This window comes from Diabrotica undecimpunctata, chromosome 6, assembly GCF_040954645.1.
Source record: "Diabrotica undecimpunctata isolate CICGRU chromosome 6, icDiaUnde3, whole genome shotgun sequence".
Lineage (NCBI taxonomy): Eukaryota > Metazoa > Arthropoda > Insecta > Coleoptera > Chrysomelidae > Diabrotica > Diabrotica undecimpunctata.
Window position 1 is genome coordinate 158018144 of NC_092808.1, and position 26944 is coordinate 158045087.

General features: G+C 32.9%; 2 protein-coding genes across 2 annotated transcripts in view; one reads left to right on the forward strand and one right to left on the reverse strand.

The window, feature by feature from the left end:
- Positions 1–26944, forward strand: part of LOC140444199 (juvenile hormone esterase-like) — an 88512-nt gene that overhangs the window by 58680 nt on the left and 2888 nt on the right. Inside the window, exons 3-11 of the mRNA XM_072535931.1 lie at positions 11524–11739; positions 12104–12235; positions 12302–12455; positions 13645–13830; positions 15214–15410; positions 15844–16021; positions 17531–17697; positions 20668–20797; positions 26250–26382. Of these exons, the coding sequence (XP_072392032.1) occupies positions 11524–11739; positions 12104–12235; positions 12302–12455; positions 13645–13830; positions 15214–15410; positions 15844–16021; positions 17531–17697; positions 20668–20797; positions 26250–26382 (1493 nt within the window). The remainder of the gene's footprint in view (positions 1–11523; positions 11740–12103; positions 12236–12301; positions 12456–13644; positions 13831–15213; positions 15411–15843; positions 16022–17530; positions 17698–20667; positions 20798–26249; positions 26383–26944) is intronic.
- LOC140444200 (limbic system-associated membrane protein-like) overlaps positions 1705–26944 on the reverse strand; it is a 231781-nt gene continuing 206541 nt past the window's right edge. Inside the window, exon 4 of the mRNA XM_072535932.1 lies at positions 1705–1922. Within this exon, the coding sequence (XP_072392033.1) occupies positions 1816–1922 (107 nt within the window). The 3' untranslated portion in view covers positions 1705–1815. The remainder of the gene's footprint in view (positions 1923–26944) is intronic.

Consider the following 26944-nt stretch of genomic DNA (forward strand, 5'->3'; position numbering starts at 1 on the left):
GTAGGGAGAAATTGCTTAAGAATCTCTTGATAATTTATTCGATAGTATGCCTAGTAAAGATCAAGCAATAATTGATTAAACTATATTAGTTTTAGGTTTTTATCGTTAGATTCGTTTTAACCTTAGTTGCCATAATTATGCCACAAGAGGTTGGTGATCCGATCCAATATCTGCTCCTGTAATGTAGTAACTTTTTTGACAACATTTCTGAATCGTTCATTTACAAGTATATAATTTATTTAGACCTATTTGGGTCTTGAACGCTCAGAGCTTCTGCCATCTTTAAATGAAGCTTTCCAAGTATATAGTCGTCCTTGGAGTAGTTTATACAATTCTTATACAGCAAAGCAATTGAAAATGACACAAAAAGCATAAAAAGCTAAATTTAAAATATAAAATGTGATACTGACTACTAAACCATCTTCTTCTTCAGCCTGTTTGCATCGACTCCTGGACAAAGGCCTCAGCATGAGTTCTCCACTGGTCTCTCTTTTGTGCTAGTTATTTGGTGCCAGTTTCTTCCCACTTTTGCTTTAATGTCATCTAGCCACCCCTTTTCTACTTTTCCTCCACTACGTTACTGCTAGCATGGTATTCATTGTGTTACGTGAACTACACAGCTTCATTTTATTTGCGCAATTTTTCCAATTACATCTTTCAGCTTCGTTTTACTTCGCACGTCTATATTTTTTTACATTTTCTGTCAGAGAAACTCCTAACATAACTTGTTCAATGGCCGTATAATTTCGTTCTTAATCTATTGGTTAATCACTCTTTAAGTGTCACGATCTCCATGCATAAATAGTAACTGATAGGAAACAACTGTTGAATACCCTTTTCTTCTTCTTCTTTTTTTTTTCTAAAAATAATTGGTATCTTCTTGTTTTTTAACACAACACTGAGTGTAAATATTGCTGCCCAATATAGTTTATACATATAGTATACTCTTAGACATTTTCGATCTTACTTCCATCTATAGTGATATTTTGATTTGACATCACTTTTCTTTTATTTGAATTCATTTTTAAGCCGATCCTTGCAGATTTTTTTAAGCTTTTTTTATCACATAGATAAGTTTTTCTGTATTTGTACTTATTAGTACTATGTCATCGTCAAATCTTACTGATTTAAAAATCTGCTATCGATTTTAATTCCGCCTTGTGCCCAATTTAACTTCTTAAACATATCTACTAGATCAAGAGAAAATATATTTGGAGAGATAGAGAGATTAATATTTAAAACTTTTACCTAGAGATCCATAACATGAAGAAAACGCTTCCCCACAGCTTGATACCGCAAGTATCATGAGTGAGTGAATTTTCCCATTAGAGGAAGTGAAGAATGGCTTAAATCAAGAATGAAAAAATATACTATCGGTTTAATATTCTTAGAAAGATATTAAAAATTTCGGATTTTACCAATGCAGGAAAAATTGTAGTTCAAAAAATAAACCTTTACAAAACCACGGAAAGAGGTTTTAAACAGAAACCTTCAGCATCCCAATAAATATTTTGTTAAGCTCCTTACACTCTGCTAGAAGTAAATTTCAAGAATTTTAATAATATTTCTAGACATTATTCTTTTCCGTCTTAAAACAGTTTTATGTTGTCCTTACAACATAAAACATCATTATTTGGTGATATATAGCGTAATTTTGTGCCGTTTTCTTCGCGCTATCGACTCAAACCGATTTGATAACTCGCGTGATCTCCCCTCCAAAAACCAGTTAAAATTGGCGGGAACTTACTCTATCTTCTTAAATACCGCCTAGATCAAGATGAGCAGGAAGTTGATTGATATTTATTGGATGTATAATCATCTCGTTAGAGTGGCAGCCATGAGGGTGCACAGCGAAGAAGCCAGCAGCGCCATCTGGTGGTGGGGGGCCGCTCTGCTAGTCTGCATCGCCGCCGGGTGCTCCCCTGAAACAAATTGAAAACGATTTATTAAGCCGGTTATAAATGTATTAAGGTTTTGTTGGGGTGGAATGAGTACATAAAACTGTCGATATTAAACGGTAAATCTTTAATACGGTGTAGATGGTTAAATAAAAGAGTGCTTACTACGAGAGAGATGGCTTGTTATATAAATTTAGGGCTTTGTATTATAAAATATAGTATTCTAAAACAGAAAAGACATAGATAAAATAAATAAAGTTTTTCTTCCATCAACTATTTGAAATAAAATAAAAATATAAATTGCTTTACATTTATATCAATAAGACAGTAATTCAAATATTTATAGTTAAACACCTAGCAAAAATATATTAAATTAATAACCTCTACTAAATATTTTTCTTCTCTGATAACCTAAGAAATCAGAGAACAAGCTTATAGACCATCTATTTGCAACTGACAGATCATTACAAATGCAAATCTTCAAATAGAGGTTAAAGTTACCGTCAAGGCCATAAATCATTGCCGTACGGATGTGGTTAAAGGGCCCGCGTAGCGCAAGCAGTAGGATTCTTGCCTCGCATGCCGGTGGTCCGGAGTTCGAATCCTACCGCCGGCAAGAACAACTAGACATTTTTAAAAATGTCTATAGGCCCCAGGTCGACTCAGCCTGAATAAAATAAGTACCTTGGGTAAAACCAGGGGTAATAATAGGCGGTTGAAGCGTAGCACTGGCCATGTTACCTTCCTTGTATACCGTAGGCCCTAGATATAGCAGACTACCCTGCTATACTCCCAAAGCCGCGAAGCGGTATAAAACGGGAGACTATTATTTATGTGGTTAAAACTTTTGACATTATTTTTTTTTTGTATAGGACCTGTACGGTGTTCGTTTACTGCTCGTGACTTGCTGCTATTCTCTTGATTACTTCGGTCACACTTTCCATACCCAGGTCCTCGTGGAGGTTGCTGTTACGGATATACCAAGGAGCATCAACAATATCCCTAAGTATTTGGTTTTGATATCTCTGGATAATATATAGATTATTAGCTTTGGTACCGCCTCAGAGTTGGCATTTGTATACCCATACTAGCCTCAGTACTTTCTTGTAAATGGATATTTTGCTCAAGTATTTTGCTGATGTTGTGTAAGGAACTTGCGTATTTTCTATTGTTTATTTGTAAAGTTAATGTGTGTAGATTTAGTCTTTTAATTTTTTTCTCCATTTTCTGGTCCATGTATGTATTTTATTTACTGATAGTTGCAACTTATCAGTCGCTTCTTCACTAGTGTCTTCTATGGCTAGTATGGCTGTATCATCTGCGAAGGTGGCAATAGTGTTTTGTTTTAGCTCTGAAATGTCACACGTATACAATTTGTACAATACCAGACCTAATACACTCCCTTGTGGTACACCAGCTTTAATCTCCCGTAAGTCGGTGTACACTTCTTGTTTTACTCTGAAATATCTAATTCGCAATGTATGATTCTAAGATTCTTCTTAGTTTTTAGTTTAAATACTCATACCAGACTTTATCAAACGCCTGTGTTACGTCCAAGAAGCGTCAAATATTTTAAAGTAAAATGGTGGCTCATTCCCAAAAATAGCTTAATAAGGTCCGGTTGTTCTAACGCTAATCAAAACTTGATTGTATTCAAATATTTATTTAAAATCAAATACTTCACATTTTGAGGTTATGTTGACTGATTTATTTTATTCAATTTTATTATTTTGCGTTAAATTTAAAATAAACCATAATTAAACTCTTTCAAATGTTAATTTAATGTTTTTATTTACAAATCAATAATAATAATAAGCAATTTTTAATAATTTTGACAGCTGCTGTGACGTATTTACTGTATATTTAATCGTAATTAAATATTTGATTACAAACAAGTTTTGGTTAGCGTTCGAACAATTATCCCTTAGAATAATAAATATCTGATTTACTTGGAGAAAACATTCGACAGAGTATCACTCTAAATTTTTTGAATTACGATATTTTCATTTGTTTACGGTGTTTTTGAATTACGAGGCAAATAATTAAAATGCATAGTTTGCATATTTTATGCAAGTATCTGAGGATTTTGCATATTTTAACAAAAAAATGCATAAAATGAATAAACGTCAACTTATTTCGAATTGTTGATTTTATATAATATTTAGTCTTCAATATAACCGATAGTACCTATAGATTCTACGGAATACTCTCGGTATTTTTATAGCAGGTAACCGATTGTAATCCCGTAATAATTTTTTTTCTTTTTGTTGGCCAAAGCCGTTTTTTATGTGTTTTTTCGTTGTTGTAAAGAATATAACGAGTTAACAGTGTTTTGAGCCTGGGATAATTGATTCGAATAGTAGGTTTAGTAGGTCTGCTGTTAATTTGGGTGAATAATGTGCCCTGATGAATTAAAATCTTTATCCTGCTTTTTTCCTAATATATTTCTTCTCCGTTGGAGAAAATTCTTTTACAGTCAGTCATAAGTCAATGGTTTTCTTTTTCTGCCTGTTGGTAAGAAGTTTTGTTCCGAAGAAGGGTTCCATGCCAACTAACATGGAAGATAATATATTTTTTTAGAATCCAGAGGCCAAGAAACACAGTCTTGTTTCGTTGCAACAAATATATCCAATTCAAAATGGAGTACGATGATTAATAACATACATTGACTTTTGAATTTTGTTTATTAGTGGGTTAATTTTTTTTCCTCATATCTAAAGTATTGCCGTGTTATTTTTTTAATAAAGCATGGTTCTTCTTTTTACCATATCATGTATCTTTCTTTCTGACAAAGTTAAACTGCATAAATATTTGGGTTTTCCCGTTAGTTTAGATTTATAACTTGCTATACCACAATAAACAAATTTGGAATATCCAAAAAAACTTCATATAAATACATAAATCATTACCATATTATGTTGTTCGTTTGAAATTTTCTATATTATAGAATAAATTATGCTATTATACACGGATGAACAAATTTTGTTTAATCAAAGGTGCTTATATTAGTAACCATTATTGTATTAAAATAAAAATAATTCCTTTATCGAGAAACCGAAAATATTCCATCATTTTCTAGATCTTTTCTACAAATATTGCAAAAATTGAGATTATATGGCCAACATGTGTAAGGTTCAGAAATTGAGGTTACCAAGCCATTTCCAGGAAGGCTTTGAATACCTATTAAGAAAAATATGTAAAAAACAACATAAATAAAAAAAATACATTCTCGATTAAATGAATTTGTCCTCCTAGGCCACAGCAGTGCTAACCACTGCAATGTCAAAGTTTTAGGAGACATACGCTGGACTATCCGAGCTTGAATTTGTATCAGTCCGAGTGTCTAATGAAGCAATGATGCTGAAATGAGTCATTAGACTCTATTAACACCAATTCGAGCACGGGAAGTATAACGAATTTGTCCTTCTATACCATCTATGTCCTTCTATGCCTTTGCTAAAAGAATTGATCTTTTACATGCCTACATCTAAGCATGCCAATAGGTGGCTTCTACGGATACGAACTTATAGTGGCATGGTGCAAAGATCGTCTAGAATTGGTTGGTCTTCTCGATCCTCTTCATACTCTTTAAGGAAGCATAGAAGAGGAAAGCTGTCATCTTCATGTTCTTGTTCACTCTCTTGTTGCGGTTTTCTAGACAGATGATCTGGGATCATATTATGATTCGTTTTCTTTTCCAGGTACAGGTTTGACGTTGAAATATTACTGACTTATGATGGGGATCTCCGAATGCCATCATTACCAATAACGTAGCCCAGTACGGAACAGACTCCCAGGAAAGATTCCTCATTGAGAGACTCCTCCTGCGAACAATATCCAGACAGAATTTAGGCCGATATATCACCAACAGGAGTTCGTGGCGTGTCCACAAGCTCAAAAAGGCCCTAAGAGCAAGAGTGTCCTTAAAAAAGACCGGGGATAAGACACCTATATCTCTGACATCGTGTTTGGGAGGCACCGTGGGGAGACAACTTAAAAAAAAAAGAAAGTTCAGGACAGAAAGAGTGGCAGCAACTAGAGAATTTTTTTAACTCAAACTTGGAAATAATAAAGTTCTAATCGTAAATAAAACAGAGTATATTATAAAGAATATATTATAGAGGAGATAGTGTATTTATTGAAGTAATTAAAGAAAAGTGTATTTGTTGCCTCCTTTATACTGATGAATATTATATGCCACATATTTCCATTTGTCGTGCAAGGAGAGTGTAACGTTATAAACGTCACATCTCTATTAATTTATATTTTAATAATTATTTCATTTTAATTTCTTTATTAATTTATTAATTTCTTTATCTTCAGTTTAATTTTTACTATTTTTTATTTATAAAAATAGTTGGCGCCCCATGTTTTTTCTCTTCTTCCTCTGTCTTTATTTTTTTTCTCTCTTTCTGTCCCATAAAATAAATATTCGACCTCTCACTTTTGTTCGGCAGACTATTCTGTTCCGTGTTGACTGACAAGCTAGTTTCATGATATCTATAGCAACATCCTATGACATCTGTGCTAATTTCATTCAGTCTCCCACTTTCTGTCAAAACAACTTTTCTGTAGTGGGATTATTTTTTGCCTCTTTTTGAAATTTATAAAAGAAGGCAAAAATTATTATAAGACTCATTTTTATGGTCTACAAATTCTCTTGGGTTTATTGGAGATATCAAAACTTTATTGGTTTACTGGATATTTTATTGGGTTTGTTGGACACATCAAAACTTAATTGGAGTTGTTGAATTTATTGGTTTATTGGACACCAAAACTTAGGACACACAGCCACGTGTGACTGCAGCTCTCTCTCCAGAAGCCACAACTTCTAATTGGAGGACCCAACAGCTAGAACACACAAGCAGCCCATCTAAGCAATAAGTAACACTTATTAACTGTTAAGCTTTGGCAGGGTTAATTATTGTTTTTTTATTTATTTAAATAAATATGTTTGGTTAAAATTTGTCTTATTTGCTATCAATTGAGAACTCAGGTTCAATCCCTAGTTTAAGACAAGACGAACTCACCCTTGAGATATTGAGCTAGGCAAGGTATAGACGATAAGCTCCCATGGTTGATTGAGGTATTATTTTTACAATAGTATTTCAATTCTCTTTGGCAGTCTTATCGTTACAAGAGTATACTGTTAAAAGTTTTATATCTAGTGGACTGCTTAAACAAACTTTTAATACAATATTCTCGAATCACTGGGTACAAGTGTATATACTGTTTTTGTCTTCTAAAAGTATAAAACAAACAACAATACGAGTATTCTAATCGGTCTTTTATCGGTATTTGTTAGGAATAATCATTACCCCCAGAATTTTCTATAATATTTGTGATTGTGTATTTATAAAACTAATTGCGTTTCGTAATAATTTCAGTTTAGTAATTACATAATCGTTATAATAAAGATATTTATAATAGTATGTAGTGTATTATTAAGCCAGTGTTAATAAATGTTTATTCAAAATAAATTTTAACAATTCTGTTTTATGTTATTTGTACGTAAGTATTGACCATATAATCTTAAAATATAACTGTCCAATATAACTACATTAAAATTTAACTTGAAATCATTAAATAATGTCATCATTATTTTTGTCTATTCTATACTATGTTTTTTTCTTTGAATAAACTAGTACAGCTATTTCACGGGCTGCCGAAACTTCTCCTACAAAAGCTTGTTTGGTTGTTCGTCCTCTATTGCTACAGAATACACTTTCTCTTTCATAAACCCCCCAAAAGTAAAAATCCATGGGGTTAAGACCTGGACTTCTAGGTGGCTAAGAAATAGGTGCGGTACAACCCCTTTCAATACACCGACCAGGATACTGCCTGCAAAAGTATTCCCGGACTTCATTACTGTAATGCAGTGGAGCGTCATATTGTAGAAACCACATATTTTGCCTTATTGCAATATTCATTTCTTCTAAATACTCTTGTAAATCGTCTGCCAAGAACTGCAAATAATTATCCCCATTTCAATTTTTGGGAAGAAATACTGGACCTATTAGATTGTTTTCCACCATTCCTGCCCAAACAATAACTTTGAAAGCCCTTTGGTGATGAGTTGTTTTTGGCGTGAGGATTTTCGGCCCTCAGGATTTTTTGAAAAAATCAAAATACATATTGAACGCGCTCGTGAAAATGGCACACTCAAACTAACTAACAATATTTTCGATACATTTTATACAAAAACAAGCAAAAACTTTCCTTAAAATAATATAAGCTGTTATATTATTTTAAGGAAACCGCCGCCGGCAAGAACATCTAGACATTTTAAAAATGTCTATAGGCCCCAGGTCGACTCAGCCTGAATAAAAATGAGTACCTTGGGTAAAACCAGGGGTAATAATAGACGGTTGAAGCGTAGCACTGGCCATGTTACCTTCCTTGTATACCGTAGGCCCTAGATATAGCAGACTACCCTGCTATACTCCCAAAGCCGCGATAGCGGTATAAAACGGGAGACTATTATTATTTATAACAACATTTTTCTAGGTCAACATCAATATATTCAAAAAGTAATTACACTAAGTACCTAAAAAGAGAAATTATAATTCTCAAATAGATAGAGGAAAAGTCATTAATTATCAAGTTTCTAAAATTACTATGAATATGTAATAGAGAGGGTCAAACATAGAAAGCGATTAAAATGACCGCTCTGTTGCTTGTAGTGTTAACTCTAACTTTCGTAAGAGCTGCTTATACTATAGTTGCTAAATATATTGACCGATATTACAGGTTGAAATTTATTTTTTTTTCCTGCCTTTGTAATTCAGAAAGAAATATTTTAATATGTTTACTAAATTTCTCTATCAATTGAAGGATGCATGAACTGTACTACCAATAAGGGACATCATGTACAAAAATTCTACAAATTCATATTTTATTGTTTTACTCACTTATCTATACACGAGAACTTAATTCCAACGTGATTAACACCCCGATAAGTGTCAAGGTTACCGCTAATAACAAAACGAGTGGTAGGTCAGTCAGAACAGAGATAATGTTATTAACATTAGTAATATATTTACATAATGAAAATTTAAAGATGCAGCTGACTGTTACGCTTCCGTTTATATTTGTAAATATATACTAATATAAAGCAAAATATTCATAAAGAAACCATATAAGATTCGCTTCGAAAAAACCTGAAAATATAATTAAAATTATGAACTTTATCGCAGGTGTAAACTATATTTTAGTATTAAACCAGGACAAAACTGGTTCATATTTCTATTCTTTTATGTGACTATTTAGATTTATTTATACTGTGTCGATAAACAGGAAAACAGAGGAACTTGTTTGTTTTAATAGTATTGTGGTTGAAAGTGAACTAATTATTTATGAACTTGTTAGCAGGTGGATGTTTTCCAAAATTGTCTCGTTCTAAAACGTGTTTTTTTTGTTTTTTTTTTTTTGGTTCGAAAGTATGTCTCTCGACAGCTAATGGTCATTGACACAGGTATAATTTACATTCAGGTTTACATGGTTAATATTTTACATTGGGTACAAATTAGTTACAGTCAAGAAGTACATGTGATACGGAAGTCGTGCTGTTGCAGTACTGGCACAAAATCTTATTACTGGAATTCATTAGGTGTCCATTTGTAAGGCGTGTGTGCTCTATTCTTAGTCTTCGAATGATAGATTTATCCTTTCTTTTCATTGGTGGGAGCTGGTGGTAGAAAATGTTTTGTTGTAGAACGCTTAACTTGGTATTGCTTCTTTTCCAATGATCATTCCAAAGGTCCATTATTTTATGTTTGAGTGTTCTTTTTAGATCTGATGATGTTTGAATGTCTGTTGTTACGTTAAGAGAACATGCTTGTTTTGCTGCTTTATCGGCTTTTTCGTTACCTGGAATACCAACGTGTGATGGAACCCACAATATTGTTACTGTAATTCCATTAGTTTGAAGGCGATTACATATACTCTGGATTTCTTAAACTATTGGGTGGATAGAATGTACGTTTCTTATGGACTGCATGGAGGACAGAGAGTCCATACAGATTGCTATAGTTTTATCATCGTTGAGTTGTGAGTTTTGAGATGTGTCAGAAATGTACTCATTATCAGTTGTTTCGTGTAAGAAGTCAAAATTGGATAGATTTGTAGAATCACCCATTGAGAGTTCGGTTTTGTCCTTAATTTTTTTTATAAGATGAGTTAGTCTATTTTTGGTTGATTTCTGATTTAGATTGGGATAGATTTGGTATCATGTAGAAATAAGTGATTTGATGTCTGGTGTGAATTTTAATGCTTCTGCGTATGGATCGCTACTACCGTAACAGTTTTCAAGAAAAGCAATTATGTTATCTGCTGGGATTATGATTATCTGTGGAATTTCTTTATAAAGTTCGCCTATGATTGTTTTTGCCATTTCGAATAGGAATGAGTCACAATTTGACCGTTTAAGTTTTTTCTTGCTTTGAGGTTTGGAAAACCCGGCATGGATATTAGTTTGTTCACTATGAGCAGATTCTTCAGTTAGGTTAGTTCTGTCGCTAGGAGAAGAAAGTTCTGAGTGCGTGTGTTTATAGTGTGTTTATGTATCTGTCATATGTTGACTTGGTTGTTATGAGGAGTTATTATTTGAGGATGTAAGTAGTACATTAGTGACTGGTGGAGATATCTTTGTTGGTGTGAAAGGTACGGTGTTGGTTTTTGGACTTTTTTCAGTATACGTGGATTCGACTCTTAAAGGAGATAAAGGAGGAGGTAATTTCTGGTGTATTTGTGCAATTTTAAGTGACATGCCCGGATCTTTTACAGATAAAACATTCCAGTTTGTCAGTAGAGAGGAAGATGCGGTTTTCATTATCTTCGAAAGAGAGCAGAAGAGAGGTTTGAAGCTCAAAAGTTTCGGAGGGAGGAAACACATAAACCTGTCTCCTAAAGCTAAGAATATGTGAGAATTCCTTATCTGGAATGCCTGCTTTAAGAAATGATACTGAAGAAGCAATTGTTAGACCTAGGCTTTTAACAGCGGTTTTGATAATTTTATGTGGGATACACGGGGAGACATTGGATATTAAGATTCTCTTTGAAGGAGAAACGAGTTTACGTATGTTTAAAGTTAGGGAGCCAATTTGTATGGCAGGATGAGATTTTATAAGTTCATCTACTATGTTTTTAGATAAATATATACAGACCCCATTATTGGAGATTCTGGAGGCGAAGCAGATGTTCTTGAGTTCTATAATATCACCAATTGCTTTTACATAATCAAATAATTTGAGGCTGTCTTCGGCATGAAGCATGATTGCTTGTTCTTTCTTTGGGTAGGTTGGTTTCGGTGTTGTTTTTGCTGCTGTTACATATGACATTGTAGAAATGTTGTTGTTTCGTGTATCTTGTTTGTTGCGGATTGTTGAATCATGTTGTGACATTGTTGTGGAAGAAACAGTTGGTTTGATGGTATTTCCTTTGCTGCTTATGTACACATAAGCTGCACGTCAATTGTTGGTGTTAACTGACAATTTTAGTTTTTCATGAACTCAATGCCTGACCTATAGAGCCGGCAAATTATTGGTATAAGCATTACTACAGTGATTAAATAGAAATGAATGTAAATATAGAATATAATAATAAACGATTTATTTATTGGTTTTAGATGAGCAACCAAATCAAAATGAATCCTTTAGCTATACTTTTTTACATAGCTCTAATTTGTTTCTCGTTAAATGGCGCGGAAGTGGGACCAATAGTTACGCTAGAGAATGGAGGCAAAATTCAAGGGCGGGAGTTGTCTTCTCAAAACGGTAAGAGCTTTTACGCTTTTCAAGAAGTTCCATATGCCGCACCGCCAGTGGGAAATCTCCGATTCAAGGTAAGTGGTATTAGTACTCCTAAATTTATAAATATATCATTGATTTCTTGTTGTGTTATAAAGTTATGTCGTTATATTGTTTCTTGTCCGGTTCTCTAATAATTTGTAAATTTATTTTCAAATGCCGAAACTCTCTCTTTTTTAAGTATTTTTATATTGTAATTCTTAAACAATAGATATTGTTTCTAGATGGTTTCTTACATCAAAATTTATATTTAATAAGCAACTCTTTATAAAGCCGGTGAAACCGACTTTACTTAGTAACATGGCATTTACGTAGCACACACTAGACAATACATATTCGGCTAATAACTTGCATGGTTGTTGTGTTTAATTACAAATGAAAAAATATTGACCATTTAAGGACCCAATCGAACCAAAACCGTGGAGTGATATACTACAAACTACCAAAAATACAAAAATCTGTATGCAGCTAAGAAATAACGATCCCAGAGAGACTGAAGACTGTCTTTACCTTAACGTTTACACTCCAGCGGTAGGTACAACATATATTTCCTACAAATCTTGATCAGATTAATAGCACTTATTTTTGTATTTTTAGAAGGATTTCCAAACCAGTTCATTGCCAGTGTACGTTTTTCTTCATGGTGGTTTTCTTTTTAAAGGGGAAAGTACCTTCGAACGGTTTGGTCCACAATTTTTAATGGATTATGGAATTATATTGGTTACCCTGAATTATAGACTTGGAGCTTTCGGTAAGAAATTTCAAAATAAAATAATTAAGTCCCTGTTTATCTTGACTTGTTATATTTCTTATATTTAATTGTCAGAGAATTAGGACAAAAAATATTACATAAAATGATATGACGAGAAATGTGGAAAAGCAGTTTAAGTAAAAAAGGAAACTAAGCTGACACACTTATCAAGAGAAGCAACAACTATAAACAGATTACTTAACGACAGGCCTTGCAAAATTAAATAAATAAAATCTTATAACAAAACAACATATACCAAAGGAGACCACGACACTGTTCTATTGTGTATATCCTTATTTTGTTAATAAATGAGTCTATCTCTAATTTTTGTCTTATTTCTTTATTTTTTGCAACATTAAAGGCAACTGTGTCTGACTCTTAGTTGTATATAGATTCCATCGGTGTAGTTATCTCCAATTTTTACGATAGCAGTTCGATTCTAGTACAAATTTTTAATGACACGAATATCCTTGTCATCTATTCCGATATTTTTCAGTATTTGCATTAATTTTACATGCTGCACTTTATCGAATTCCTTTTCGAAGTCCACGAAACATGCAAATACATCTTTACATTTACCCCACACAGTACCTTAGGCTATTATTTAATGTTGTTGCTTGGTTGTCAAGGCGTTTGTTGTATCGTGGAATTAGTTTTTCGATGTCAAAGCTGTAGTCCTCAATCGTCAAACGCCTGAGCCAGGATATAACTTTTTTTTTTTATCTTATCTATCATTTCCACCCAAGAGTTTCTTCAGTTTTGAAAACAAATATTAATCAGAAGTTGAGAGATCTGGGCTAAATGGAGTGTGCTTGAAAATTTTCCATTGTAGACGTTTCTACGTCATTCTGTATTGCACCTTTTAGTTTTTGTAGGGTTTCGCAATAGGCTCTTGAATTTATTGTTTCCTTCCTAGACATAAACGCGAATTAAACATTTAAAAACCGAATCACATTGCGTATTTTACATTCGGCGGAATTTTCAATATAGTACAAAGATGCGTGACCACACAGTAAAGAGACTTGCTCACATCGATACGACAGACAGAGGTAACTGGCACGCATGAAATTACGGTAGGACATCGGAACCGCGTGTGATGCGCAATCGTTCTTTACTTTCTGGACAATCCACGTATCTTAAATCTGTGATCTTAATCTAACAAATATTTTATGAAATTTCCCATTTTTAGGATTTCTAAGCACAGGAGACAAAACAATTCCAGGAAATTATGGCCTCAAAGATCAAAACCTTGCGCTCAAATGGGTTCAGAAGAATATAAAGAATTTTGGAGGAGATCCAGACAAAGTAACGCTTGGCGGTCAAAGTGCAGGAGGTAATAGTGTCGGACATCAGATTCTAAGCAAAAAATCCAAAGGTATGTAGTAATAAATTGTTTAACTCAACTCAAATGACTTAAACATAGTCAAACATTGTTTCTATTGGGTATATTTCTTGTAAAATGAAATGTAATTTTATATGAAAAGTATTCATATATTATTGATCTTGTTAAAGTTTTTATTATTTTTAGTGTTGATTGACTATAATAAAGCATTCGATAAAGTACGCCATAAACATTTAATGAATGTCCTGAAATAAAAGAAGATTGACTACAACGACCTCAGGATCATATCAAATTTATACTATAAACAGCGAGCAAAAGTACGTGTTAACGAACAGCTGTCAGAAGAAATTGAATTTAGATGTAGAGTAAGACAGGGATGCGTATTGTCGCCAATTCTTTTCAATGCCTACTCCGAAGAGGTCCTGAAAAAAGCTCTTGAGGGTGAAACAGCTGGAATAAAGGTAAATGGAGTTCCCATTAACAACATTAGATATGCGGACGACACTGTGATCTTAGCCGAAAACATTGAAGATCTTTAGAGACTGGTGACCAGAATAGCAGAGTATGGAAAAGAGTATGGTCTAACAATGAATGTCAAAAAGACGAAATTTATGAGAATATCGAAAACTCAAAGAAATAACGAAAATCTTCTAATAAACGAAACCAACGTCGAACAAGTGGACAAATATGCATACCTGGGAACAATGATTAACTCCACAAATGATTACAATTAGGAGATAAAAATAAAAATAGAAAAGGCTAGAGCAAATTTCAACAAAATGAGAAGAGTTCTATCTACCAGGGATTTAAAACTGGAACTAAGAGTTAGGTTGGCGAGGTGCTATGTTTTTTCGACTTTACTTTCTGGAATGGAATCTTGGACCTTGAATGCGACATCAATGAAAAAACTGGAATCATTTGAGCTGTGGGTGTACAGAAGAATTCTGGATATATCATGGACAGAACACGTCACAAACAAAGAGGTTCTGGGAAGGATGAACAAAGAAATGGAAATTTTAAATTCAATAAAAACAAGAAAGTTAGAATATCTCGGACATATTACACGTGGAGAGAAATACACCTTGCTCCAACTGATTATGCAGGGAAAGATCCAAGGAAAGAGAAGCATAGGAAGGCGTAAAATGTCATGGCTGCGCAACCTGGGAGAGTGGTACGGATGTACATCAAAACATCAAATGAACTTTTCAGAGCAGCCGTCTAAAAAGTTCGAATAGCTGTGATGATTGCCGACCTCCGCCGCGGAGATGGCACTTGAAGAAGAAGAAGAAGTGTTGATTCAGTCTAAAATTTTAGTCAGAAACTTCTGAATCATAAATTTTATTAATAAGTAGTAAAATTTAATAATTATATACATTACAGTTTTTAAATGCAAAATTATTAATGATTTTCCCGTAGGTCTTTTTAGAGCCGCAATCCAAGAAAGTGGATCACCCTTGTGTTCTAAGATGTTTATGAAGCACCCTCGATATTTTGCAGTTGAATTAGCGAAATCATTTGACGATAAAATAACCGAAAAAAGTTCATCCGCAGATATTTTGGACGTCGTTGTTAATGTCAGTGCAAATGATATTAAAAATAATAGTGATTTACTAGTAAGTTTAAATACTATACAAATACATAATTTAGAAACAAATTTAAAGCTAAATTGGTGATGATTTGTTTATTTCTTCACACTTTTTTCTTATGCATTTGTTCAGATTTGTTGTGCTTGCGATTTATTCAATTTTGTAGCTAACATATGCTAAAAAATTTTCTTCTTATTGTTCAGGAATAATAATTTTTATATTGTGTAATGTATGTGTAATATGTTTTTACATTTTTTCTTTAATGCAATGAGTTTTGTACCCAATTTGTATATTTTTGTTGTTATAATGTATATTAACACCAGCTAGATCTTGTTTTCTATATCAATTTCCTTTTAAGTTAAAGATTTTATTTAATTTACCCATCAAACTCGTTATTTTCTAACAGACATTGTTATCACTATACTTAGTTCTCGTATTACTGTTTTTTTCTCAATTTTAGATACCAGATGATATGAGAAATTGTGTGGGAAATATAGGAAGTACAGTGTGGAATCCGGTAGTCGAAAACCAGGAAGACGGCTTTGTTAAAGGACTAATGCATGAAAATTTTAAATATGGAAATTTCAGTAAAGTACCTGTCCTAATTGGGTTTAATTCCGAAGAAGAAGTTGCATACAGTAAGAAATTTTTATTATTGTTCCAGATTCAGCCATACGGCTCACACCCCCTCTAAGGGGAAAATTCAATTAACCCAGATACCTACTGTATCAGAAGGATTGAGCTCTGGTGGGACTCTTTTTGTGAAATCGAGCCCTAGGTGACTTGGTATGCTGGAGCATCTGCCAAAAATTTTCGTACACATCTAGTCGTCGAGAGTGTACAGCTTTCTACATGGTCTTATACAGATGTTCATTCAGACCCAACTTTTTTATGTTTTCTAGGAAGTCCTTCGGAAAGACTCCAGTAATAGAAGGAATTATAGGTATCGTGTGGATACCTTTCATTTTCCATTGTTTCCTTATTTGTATTTTCAGATCTCTGTATTTGGTGATAATTTTGTTGTACTTAACACGCAAATTATTGTTGTTAGGTATCGCCACGTCAATTAGTGTTGTTTGTTTTGTTAGCTTATTAATTAGTACGAGATTTGGTTTATTATGTGCTACTGATTGGTCTGTGAGCACAGTGTGGTCCCAATATAGCTTGAAGTTGTCATTTTTAAGCATAGTCTCTGGAATGTATTGATATTATGGGAGATGGTTTGCTTAGTGAAGTTACAGTTTAATAGCTTCTTCTTGATGAAAGATTTTCGCTACTAAATCATGCAGTTTCTTGCATTCAGTTTTAGCAAATACCTAGCAGCTCTCAAAAAGATGTTGGGTGGTTTCTTGGGTTTAAAATCCATATCGGCATTTGTCGTTTTGAATTTGAGTGTCTTTCCCTTGTCAGAGTCTAAGGAAAATCCCTTCAAAATGTTTACCAAATCTGCAATTGTGTTCATTATCCGTAGTACTTCTTCACTGATGACTTGTCTGTACATGGTATCTTCAGGATCCTTCTATATAACCATAGCTCGAAAGCCTGAAGTTTTGATAAAGTTTCCGCCTTCAATGTCCACGTTTCTACTCCGTACAGAAGCACTGAGTACACGTAACATTTTAGGAGCCTTATTTTTGTTTCTAGGGTGAGGTCATGACTCTTGAACATAAACCTCATAGTAAAGAATGCACTTTTTGCCTTTACTATGCGACATTTAGTCTCTTGGGTATTATTCCACGACTCATTGATTATAGCCCAATTTTCATTTGGTTCACAATCAGATTTGCTCCAGTTAAGTTTTCCTTGCTGATGATTATTAGCTTGGTATTACTGATGTTTATGTCCAGTCCATATGTTGAACTTGTTTCCGTTATTTTGTTCATTAAGTTTTGCAGCCCTTCTATAGTATTGGAAGACACTATTGTATCATCTGCATACAGCAGGATATTGAGCTTGACTTTATTTATTGAGATGCCTTCATCTCAATAAATGGAGCGGTGGATAAAGTCCTATAATTTACTATAAAATACATACAACAATATAGAGGATTACAAAGAACTAAGTTTTTATATCTCGTCTTTATAAACATAACATATTTTGCTTCTTCTTTAACATTATTATACTACGTTATATCTTTTATATTCTAGATTTGGTGGATACAAAATCCAAAGCTGGCTATATGGACAGTAACAACAAATATATGGTGAATGGAAACTTAAATATAAAAGACGAAAACATATTACCAGCTGGAAACAAGTTAAAGAAAATATATACTGACAAGACGTTTGAAGAAGACTTTTTGTCATTGGTCAAGGTCGGTCGTTTAAATATTTTTTTTAATAGATTTTTTATTAGACTTTATTTGCATAATATTACTTCTGTAAAGGTTTCATTTAAAATAAAAACAGTAATTAAAAAGACAATGGTAAACTCTAATACAAAACTTTTGTTATTAAAATCATTATAAACGAAAAAATCATTTTAGTTTAATTCTGAATGGTAGTAGTTTTTATATTTTAAACTTTATAAGCCTAATATCAAATATAAAATATGTTTATTTAGAATTGAGATTTATTCGTATTAAATTAGGTAGATTATATTGTCTTTCATACTTCGCGATTAATACACTGGTATGCATACATGAGTCGAATTCACCCATGCAGAATTTGTAACCGTTTTTTATATTAAAGTACTTTTGGGTCCGCGATTAACTTCTTCTTCTTCTTCTTCTTCTTCTTCTTCTTCGCGCGACTAGGATTACTCCTGTTTGTCTGCCTCTTATTCTGTTTCAGTCGTTGTTGACTGTACATTATCTTTCCACCTTTTTGGTGGCCTTCCAACGGGTCTTCTGCTATACGGCTTGTTGTTTTTACAGATGTTCGCTAATCTATCTGGTCCCATTCGGTTTACATGTTCGTTCCAGTTTTTTTTTCTTGTTTTTATCCACCTGTTAATATTTTGAATTTTGCATGGTTCGCGTATACTTCTGTTGGTTTGTCTGCCTCTTAATGATATGCCCGCTATTGATCTTAATACTTTCATTTCGATATTGTTGACTTGTTGTTTCGTCTTTCTTGTATCGGTCCTTGTCTCCGATGCATATGTTAGGATTGGTCTTACTGTTGTCTTGTACACTTTCATTTTGATTTCCGTGGTCAGATATTTGTTTCTCCATATGGTTTCTCGGAGGCAACCATTCATTCTTGCCGCTTTTGATGCTTGCCTTGTGGTCTCTGTTCTTATATCCCTGTCACTAGTGATCTCTACTCCTAGGTAATTGAATTTCATTACTTGTTTTACAATTTTGCCATCTATTTCTAGTTTGCATCTACGCGGTTCTTTACTGATCACTATACATTTAGTTTTTTCTACTAATATTCTTATATTAAGTTTGTTTGCTGTGATATTGAAGGTGTGGAGCTGCCTTTGTAGGTTATCTTCGTTATCAGCAATTAGTACTGCATCATCGGCATAGCATAGTATCGTGATTTTATGCGCCCCATATGGTATCCGTGTTGAATATTACCACCATATTGAATAACAATGGGCTGAGCGAGTCTCCTTGGCGGATTCCTCCTTTTAGTTCCATGCATTCTGTTTCCCCTGTTGGCATTATAACTCTGGTCCTGTTGTTCTTGTTAATTTCATTAATTGTCCTTATTATCTGATGGTCTATTTGTTCAGCTTGTAATAAATTTAAGATGTTATTTCGCTTCACCCTGTCGAAAGCACTTTTTAGATTTACAAAGCACATATATGCTGGTTTTCCCCATATTCAATAGACTTCTCTATTATTTGTCTGATAATAAAAATTGCGTCTATTGTGCTGCGGTTCTTCCGGAAGCCTTGTTGTTCATCTGCCATGTTCGCTTTTTCCTCGATTTCATCATTTATGACTGCCGTTAACAATTTTAATGTACTATTCATCAGACTAATGCCTATAATTTTCAGGATTTCTCGAGTCTCCCTTTTTAAGTATCGGTAGCAGGAGAATTTCCTTCCATTCCGCTGGTACTACTCCGGTATATATTATATCGACGAATAATTTTAGGAGCCATTTGCGTAGTGTTGTTCCTCCATATTTTACCAGTTCATTGTTTATCTTATCAGGACCAGGTGCTTTTCTGTTTTTTAATTTTTTTATTCGTTCTTGTAGCTCTCCTTCTGATATTAATACTTTATCGTGAGTTTCGTTAATGAATATTTCTCTGTTCTCTTCTTCTCCTTTTCCATATAATTTCGTGAAATGCTCAGTTTGCGATTAACGTATTATTTTTTTTACTGCACTGATTTCTTTTTGTTTAACTTTCTATCATGCAATTGGCTAAATGACTAAAAGTCCAAGTAAACAAAAATTTTTTTTTACATTTACCAGTCTTTTCTCGCTCTTTTCCATGACGATATCCGTGTCGTAATGCCTCTTGATTGGTTTTATTACTGTAGGTGTCGCAGAGTCGATTGGATTCGTACCTTTTTCACACTGGCATCTGTAAGATCTATTGTGTATACCCTACATCTATATTGATTGTAATTGAACTAGGAAACCCATTATCCATTTAGAAGAGATAATTTTCATCTGATCAGGATATTGTTTGTAAACAATTATTATCCTGAAATTTCAGACAGCAAGTTTGACCATTTCCTCTTAATTTTCGCTTAATCTTATGGTGTTTTGTCCACTTTGGACATAATAATAATAATGATAATTTGTATTGAGGCAATTTTGTATTACTAACTGTACAAAGCATATAATGCCACTATTTTCGACAAAATGGCCGTTTTAAGATCTTTTAGCAAGATAATATAAGGCATGTTTGTTAGACTTTCCTGCTTAATAGGCAAATTATCCTTCGCGAAATATTTTCTGAAGGGTTTTTGCCATTGTTAAATAAAGCAAATCCTAGCATGTTGCCATTCTTTTGGAATATAGCCTAGGATGAAGATCATCTTAAATATTTTTCTATGTGGCCTTTTCAAATAACTTTTTGTACGTAATCCGTAGTGGTGTTAAATTTTTGTTTATTGGACGATCAATACAAAACTTTTAAGTAATAAATTTACAGAACATGGTGCAAAAACCGTATGGTAGGAAAAAAACTATGGTGATGAAAAAACAATAGTTCTGAATTGGGTAAAATCTGATACGATTTGTACGAATAACAATAATTAACACAGCAGCGAGTATAGTAAAATAACAGCATAGTTAGAATGGAGTAAACTATACTATATTTGTTTATTAAGATAGGAAAAATTCATTTGGTAATATTTAAGTTTTCTTTTTCAGTTTGCAAGTGATGCTAAATATACCATTGGAGTATGTAGACAGATAGAACTTCAATCCAAATTTGCAGATGTCTATATGTATCAATTTTCATATGATGGTTTGTTGGGACGCATCAATAAAAGCATACCTGGTAGGATATATACTTATAAAATAATTATTCTTATATATTTGAACTCTAATTAACTAAGAAAATTGCTAAATTTATGATTTTTTTTATACAAAATGAAGAAAAAACGCTAATAATACAGTAAAAACAAATAGAAACTTTCGATCGGTACAAAATTCTCTAGACTGGAAACCTGGATTAAAAACCATAAATTATTAAAATAAAGAAATAAAAATTCTAAATAAAAATGAAAGAAAAACATTTATAAAGGTAATAACCCTATATATACTATTAAATTCTCAACGCGGTTCTTCCCGAGAACTCAGTAATTTTCATATATATATATATATATATATATATATATATATATATATATATATATATATATATATATATATATATATATATATATATATATATATATATATATATATATATATATATATATATATATATTAACAATTTATTACTTATTTGCTTACTTATTTATTTGTATTGCTATTAAGGCTAAAAAATAACCAAAAAATTAGTTTTAGAGCATTGTAATAAATATACTTTAGAGATGGGATTGCAATAAAACTTAATTCCTATGGTCAACAAAACAATATCGTTGTCTGTATTATTAAATATGCTAGATCGAAACAGTTATCTTTTTTTCATGATGTATGTAGATAGAGGGAAATACGTAAACACAACTGTTTATTGATTAGTTACTGCTAAAGGATAACTAGGGGAAAAGTTATTCAGAAAATTCGTTCTTTACCTTTCCGGAACCGTGCTACAAAAAATTCAGGCCGTGTAGGTAACTATGGTACCCCACTAAAACACTTTAATGATTTATTGAAATTATACATTATCTGAAAAGTTATACCATAAAGCACTAGTAACTAAAATAAGTTGTTTTTATTATTTAAAAAATGTACATGTCATTTATTTTTACTTTTAATTAGAATTTGATCTTGATTATTTTTACAGCCAGGGCACACAATTTTTTTGCTTTCTTATATATATATTTAGGGATTCTACAGTATTCACTGCCTTCCCTCGCTCAACCGTTTCCATCTCTCTCTGTTGTTCCATTCTCCATCGTTTAGTCCTCTCTTACTCATGGCGTCGTCTACTTCGTTCCTCCAGGATTTTCGGGGTCATCCTCTTTTCCTCCTTCCTATGGGGCTCCATTCGGTTATTCTTTTTATCCATCTGCTGTCGCTAGCTCTTCTTACATGTCCATACCACTTTAGTCTTTTTTGTTCTATATATGTTAGTATATCTGTTTCTATTGATGTTCTTTGCTTTATTTCGTCATTACTTCTCCTATCCATTCTTGTTACTCTGCAGCATCTTCGCAGGCATTCCATCTCTGGTGCTATTATCTTACTGCTGTTTTTCTTGTTTATGGTCCAATTTTCGGCCCCATATGTCATTATACTTCGCACTAATGTTTTATAAATCTGCGTTTTTGTCTTCATATTTAGGTGTCTATCCCACCATACTGAGTTAAGTTGTCGGATTGCTGTTCTTGTTTGTCCTAATCTTTGTGTAATTTCTTTCTCTGTTGTTGCCTTTTTCGTGATTATAAACCCCAGGTATTTGAATTTATCCTTTCCTTTGATTGTTACGTTGTCATCAATCTGTAGATCTTCTATGTCTTCTTCACTTGTAGATAGGTACTCTGTTTACGCGAGGTTAATATCTAGGCCAGCCTTGGTATATTCTTCTTGTAGTTTCTTCATCATGTAGCTGAGGTCGTCTTGGTCTTGTGCAATCACTACTTGATCGACTGCAAAACTTAACGTATATAGGTATTCGTTCCGTACCGGTACTCCCATGCCTTCGCATTTTCTTTTCCATGTAATCAAGGCTTTCTCTAAGTATATTTTGAATAGGGTTGGAGATGTGGAACAACCCTGCAGGAGCCCTTTTGTTGTGGTGAAGTCTCCTATGATTCTTGTTCCCATTTTAATGGACACTTTATTTTCTTTATACAGAGCTTTTGTAGCTTCTATGAGTTCCGTCTGTATTTCTAATTTGTACATTGCCTCCCATAGTTCTGACCTTGGTACAGAGTCATACGCCTTTCTCAGATTTTTGCTTTCTTCTCGATGTATATTGCCAATGGGTTTTCTGCATGTACTACATGATGTTTAAGTCTTTCTATTCCGTGTTCTGGTACAAAAGTTGCATCTTTGATTTGTATAATGTTGACTTCCCCTAGCAGGGATTTCTGAGAATATAACATTGATGATAGAAAGAAATCTATGACAGTTTTAAATTTTTGTAAAAATTATTGCTATTCTGTTTCCGATTTAAAGCGTTTGAGAAAGCAAGTTCTTATGTCAAGTTTTGTAAAAAAATCCTTCGCCTACTTCGGTCATTATTTTTGTAATCGGGAAACTTTTTAGTGAATATAATAGAGGCATGAGTGCAGCTATATCAATAATTTCCATAAAAATCCTAACTGGCTTAACATGTATATTATCTGGTAATTTTATCTCCGGTATCAACTGACCCATTTTCTGTTTTTTCATTTGAGACGGTTTGTTGTTCTGCAACATTGTCAGTACTTTCTGATTCACTATCATTGAGCTCACAGTCATCATCACTATTGTCACTCTTTTCTATAATTCTAAGTAATTCCTCTTCTGAATAAAATCCTTTGTATAAAAAGGTATATAAAAAACCCAGTTGGGCTATGTTAAATTGGCAAAACGTTTTCGGAATAAGTATTCCATCATCAGTACCCTAAAAGTATTTAACCACTTAATTAAAAAGAATTGAAATAATTTAAGTTTTGACTAAGGTTAGTGTAAAATGTGGTTAATACTTACAAGTTAATACATGGATGTAGCCACTAAATATGGGGTTACAAACCCTTTAAAAATTGCTAATTGAAATTTAGTTTACATAATGTCTGTTTTACAATTTAGATGGTAAAGTTACCGTTGGATTGGTAACATGGCGACATATGACTCTGCAATAAGTTGCAAGTCCTGAGACGGTATGTCTACGAGGACTTCAATAAAGCAACTGATTAAAATGAAAATCTTGGCAGGTTATGACGGAAGTTGTGACAGAGCAGTCAGTGTAACTATATATGTCTATTTAAGACAAAAGCCAACGTTATTTAAAAATTGTGAAAAATTGAAATAAAATAAAATTATAACAGTATCAACCATCAATGTTATTGTTGTAAATTATGTATGTAAGATAAAGTTATGGTGAGAAAATTATGTGATTAAAGTTAGGCAACCAACTATACAGTGTCAAGTGGTGTGATGAAAAGATTCTAATATAAGGCCCTTTATGTTTTAATAACATCTGGTACCTGGAAAATGGAAACTAGACACAGGTGGACAGTTGGGTTCTTGAAAAGTATAGGAATTAATATGTTTGATATGTGAGAATATTATTCAATGAATGGAATAAAACTATTGTAGTATAAGACAGATGTAAAAATTGACTTATAACTCAATTATATTAGGTCCTGTATGTCAAAAAACAACATTTGGTACCTGGAAAATGTAGAATTTCTTGAGTTGCAAGTTCATAAATGTAATATCTGATTGGGTGTTAACAAACTGAGTGATGTAGTTATATTTTGGGTGTTGACAGGTATCTGAAATGGACAAAAATTGATGGTTGGAAGTGGTTTTATAATGTGCTGGTCATAAAGTACTCAACTTATAACTTGAGAAAAGCCCTATCTGTTATAAAGCAACACTAGGTACATAAGGAAAATAAAAGATTAAGTTATAAGTTGGTAGGTTGAATGAACTATTGGTCTATATTGAATATATTAGTAAACTGAAATTGTTGTTGGTGGCTCTGTTCAGTTTGAGTAAAGAGGATAAAAAATTAAGGTGTTATTTGAGAGAATTGTGATAAACGGATAGACTACGGAAGGCTGAGGTCCCCAGAGAACCGAAGCCAAACCCTGAGGGAATTGTGTGGAGAAGTAAAATAAGAATTTATTAGTCGGGAAGGGGTGGGGGATGACGGGTGATCTGGTCTGAATTTGGAAATGACGAAATAGAGGAATGTAAAGTGTTGGTTATAGTGGTTAAGAAATGAAATTTGGTTTGAAACGTAAAGAGTGTGATAAATGGAGAGTAAAGTGTATTGGAAGAAAAGTTATTAGAATTAACTAAGGAGGATGGTAGACTAATAATGAATATGGATTTTTAATTATAGAAGTACATTGGGAATGTGGGTTAGGAGAATAGTTGGCGATGGAGAGGGAGAAAATCTCGATTGAATGAAACATGGCGATTAACGCAATTTGGGCTTTTTTGTTTTTCTTTAAGAATTTCAAGATCTTCATATAAATCTAATTTGAGGAAATTTTTTTGGGAGATATTGTGGATAAGTGAAACGTCTTCTGGGATATTGAGGGTGTGGTTGTGTTCTTTGAGATGTTGGGAGAAAGTGGAAGTGTTTTCTCTTTTTATGTGTTCTAGAGAGCGTGAAGAAAGAGATCTGCATGTTCTACCTATGTAGGTGGCATTGCAATCTGAACATTTAAGTCTATATACTCCACTCCGGTTCATATAATTGATAGGATCTTTGGAATTAGAAATATGTTGTCCCAGATTGTTGGGGTTTATTTAGTGGCTACATCCATGTATTAACTTGCAAGTATTAACCACATTTTACACTAACCTTAGTCAAAACTTAAATTATTTCAATTCTTTTTAATTAAGTGGTTAAATACTTTTAGGGTACTGATGATGGAATACTTATTCCGAAAACGTTTTGCCAATTTAACATAGCCCAACTGGGTTTTTTTTATATACCTTTTTATACAAAGGATTTTATTCAAAATTTTTAATATATGGTATACAGCCAAACACAGGAACTTAGTTTCCTTGTGGATTTTAATTCCTCTTCAGTATAATAATAACGTCGTAATATTTTCTCTGAAATAAATACAATTACAACATTTGACTGGTCGACAACAGGAACATACGCGTATCATTTCAATATCAATGAGAAAAAAAATTTAAAATATTTTAAAGAGTTATAGAAACAAAACCATATCTGGAGTACCTAAAATACCCCGCACGGCCATGGAAAGGTTAAAGAGTTTCTGCAGTCGCAAATTACACCAAAGATTCATTAAATTTTAAATTTGGACAATTTTTTTCGAAATGTTATAAAAGAAAAAACAAAAAATCTTTTCTTAATCAACTGTGATTGTACTGAGAATTTTTGTTGTAGATAATTGATTCTAAACCTCATAAAGGGTTCGGCCAACTAGTATGTCTGATAGCCTAAATTTGTTATATTGTCTTTAAAATAGAATTTTGCTAGTTTTATTGTATTTTTAACATTTTACTTATAATAAATTTTTTGTTTCAGCTTCCTATAACAAAATTTATTATTAAACACACCTCTCAACATAAATTTACCGATGCTCTCCACATGAACATCTCTTCTAATACCACTTCCCACAACTAATTCAAACACTTACTTTCAGGTGTCGGACACGCCGAGGAGCTGAATTATTTATTCCAATCGCGAGTAAACAGCAATATTAATGAATACCCGCCGGAAGATTTGAAAGTTCAGAAAGAACTCCTGACATTATGGACCAACTTCATTAAATATTTGTAAGTTACTTCGTGCTCAATTGGTTTTCGGAAACAAACGCGTGTGGAAGTGTAGATTGATTACACTGCTCTACGAATTTAGGTTTATTAACTTCCTTGAGTCAAATTTAACTCATTTTGAATAAAAAAAAAATGAATGCGATTCGACAAATTATTTTATTAGTTTTAGTTTTTATTGTACAGAATAGATATATCATGAAATATTTAAACACTAAGAGAAAAAAACACACTTATTTCATGGTAAACTACAAACAGTCCATTTAAGTTATGGCGGTAGCTAGAAGGGCATATCTTTTAAAAGTGTATTTTGTCTTTCTCAAGTGATCATTATTTAGCTTGGAATGTGCCTCGAGTCTCTTTGATTGTAATCAACACATCATTCATCATTCCGGTTCTTTTCTAGTTTGATTTCACACTCACGACAATAATCACATGTATCAGTTTCCGGTTTTTTGAACATAAACTTAGTTTCTCTGAAAAACTTTAAATAGGTCTTGTATTTCATGCTAAGATTATTCCCAGTAGTGTCTTTAAACAACTTTTGAAACTGCTTAAAAATGTT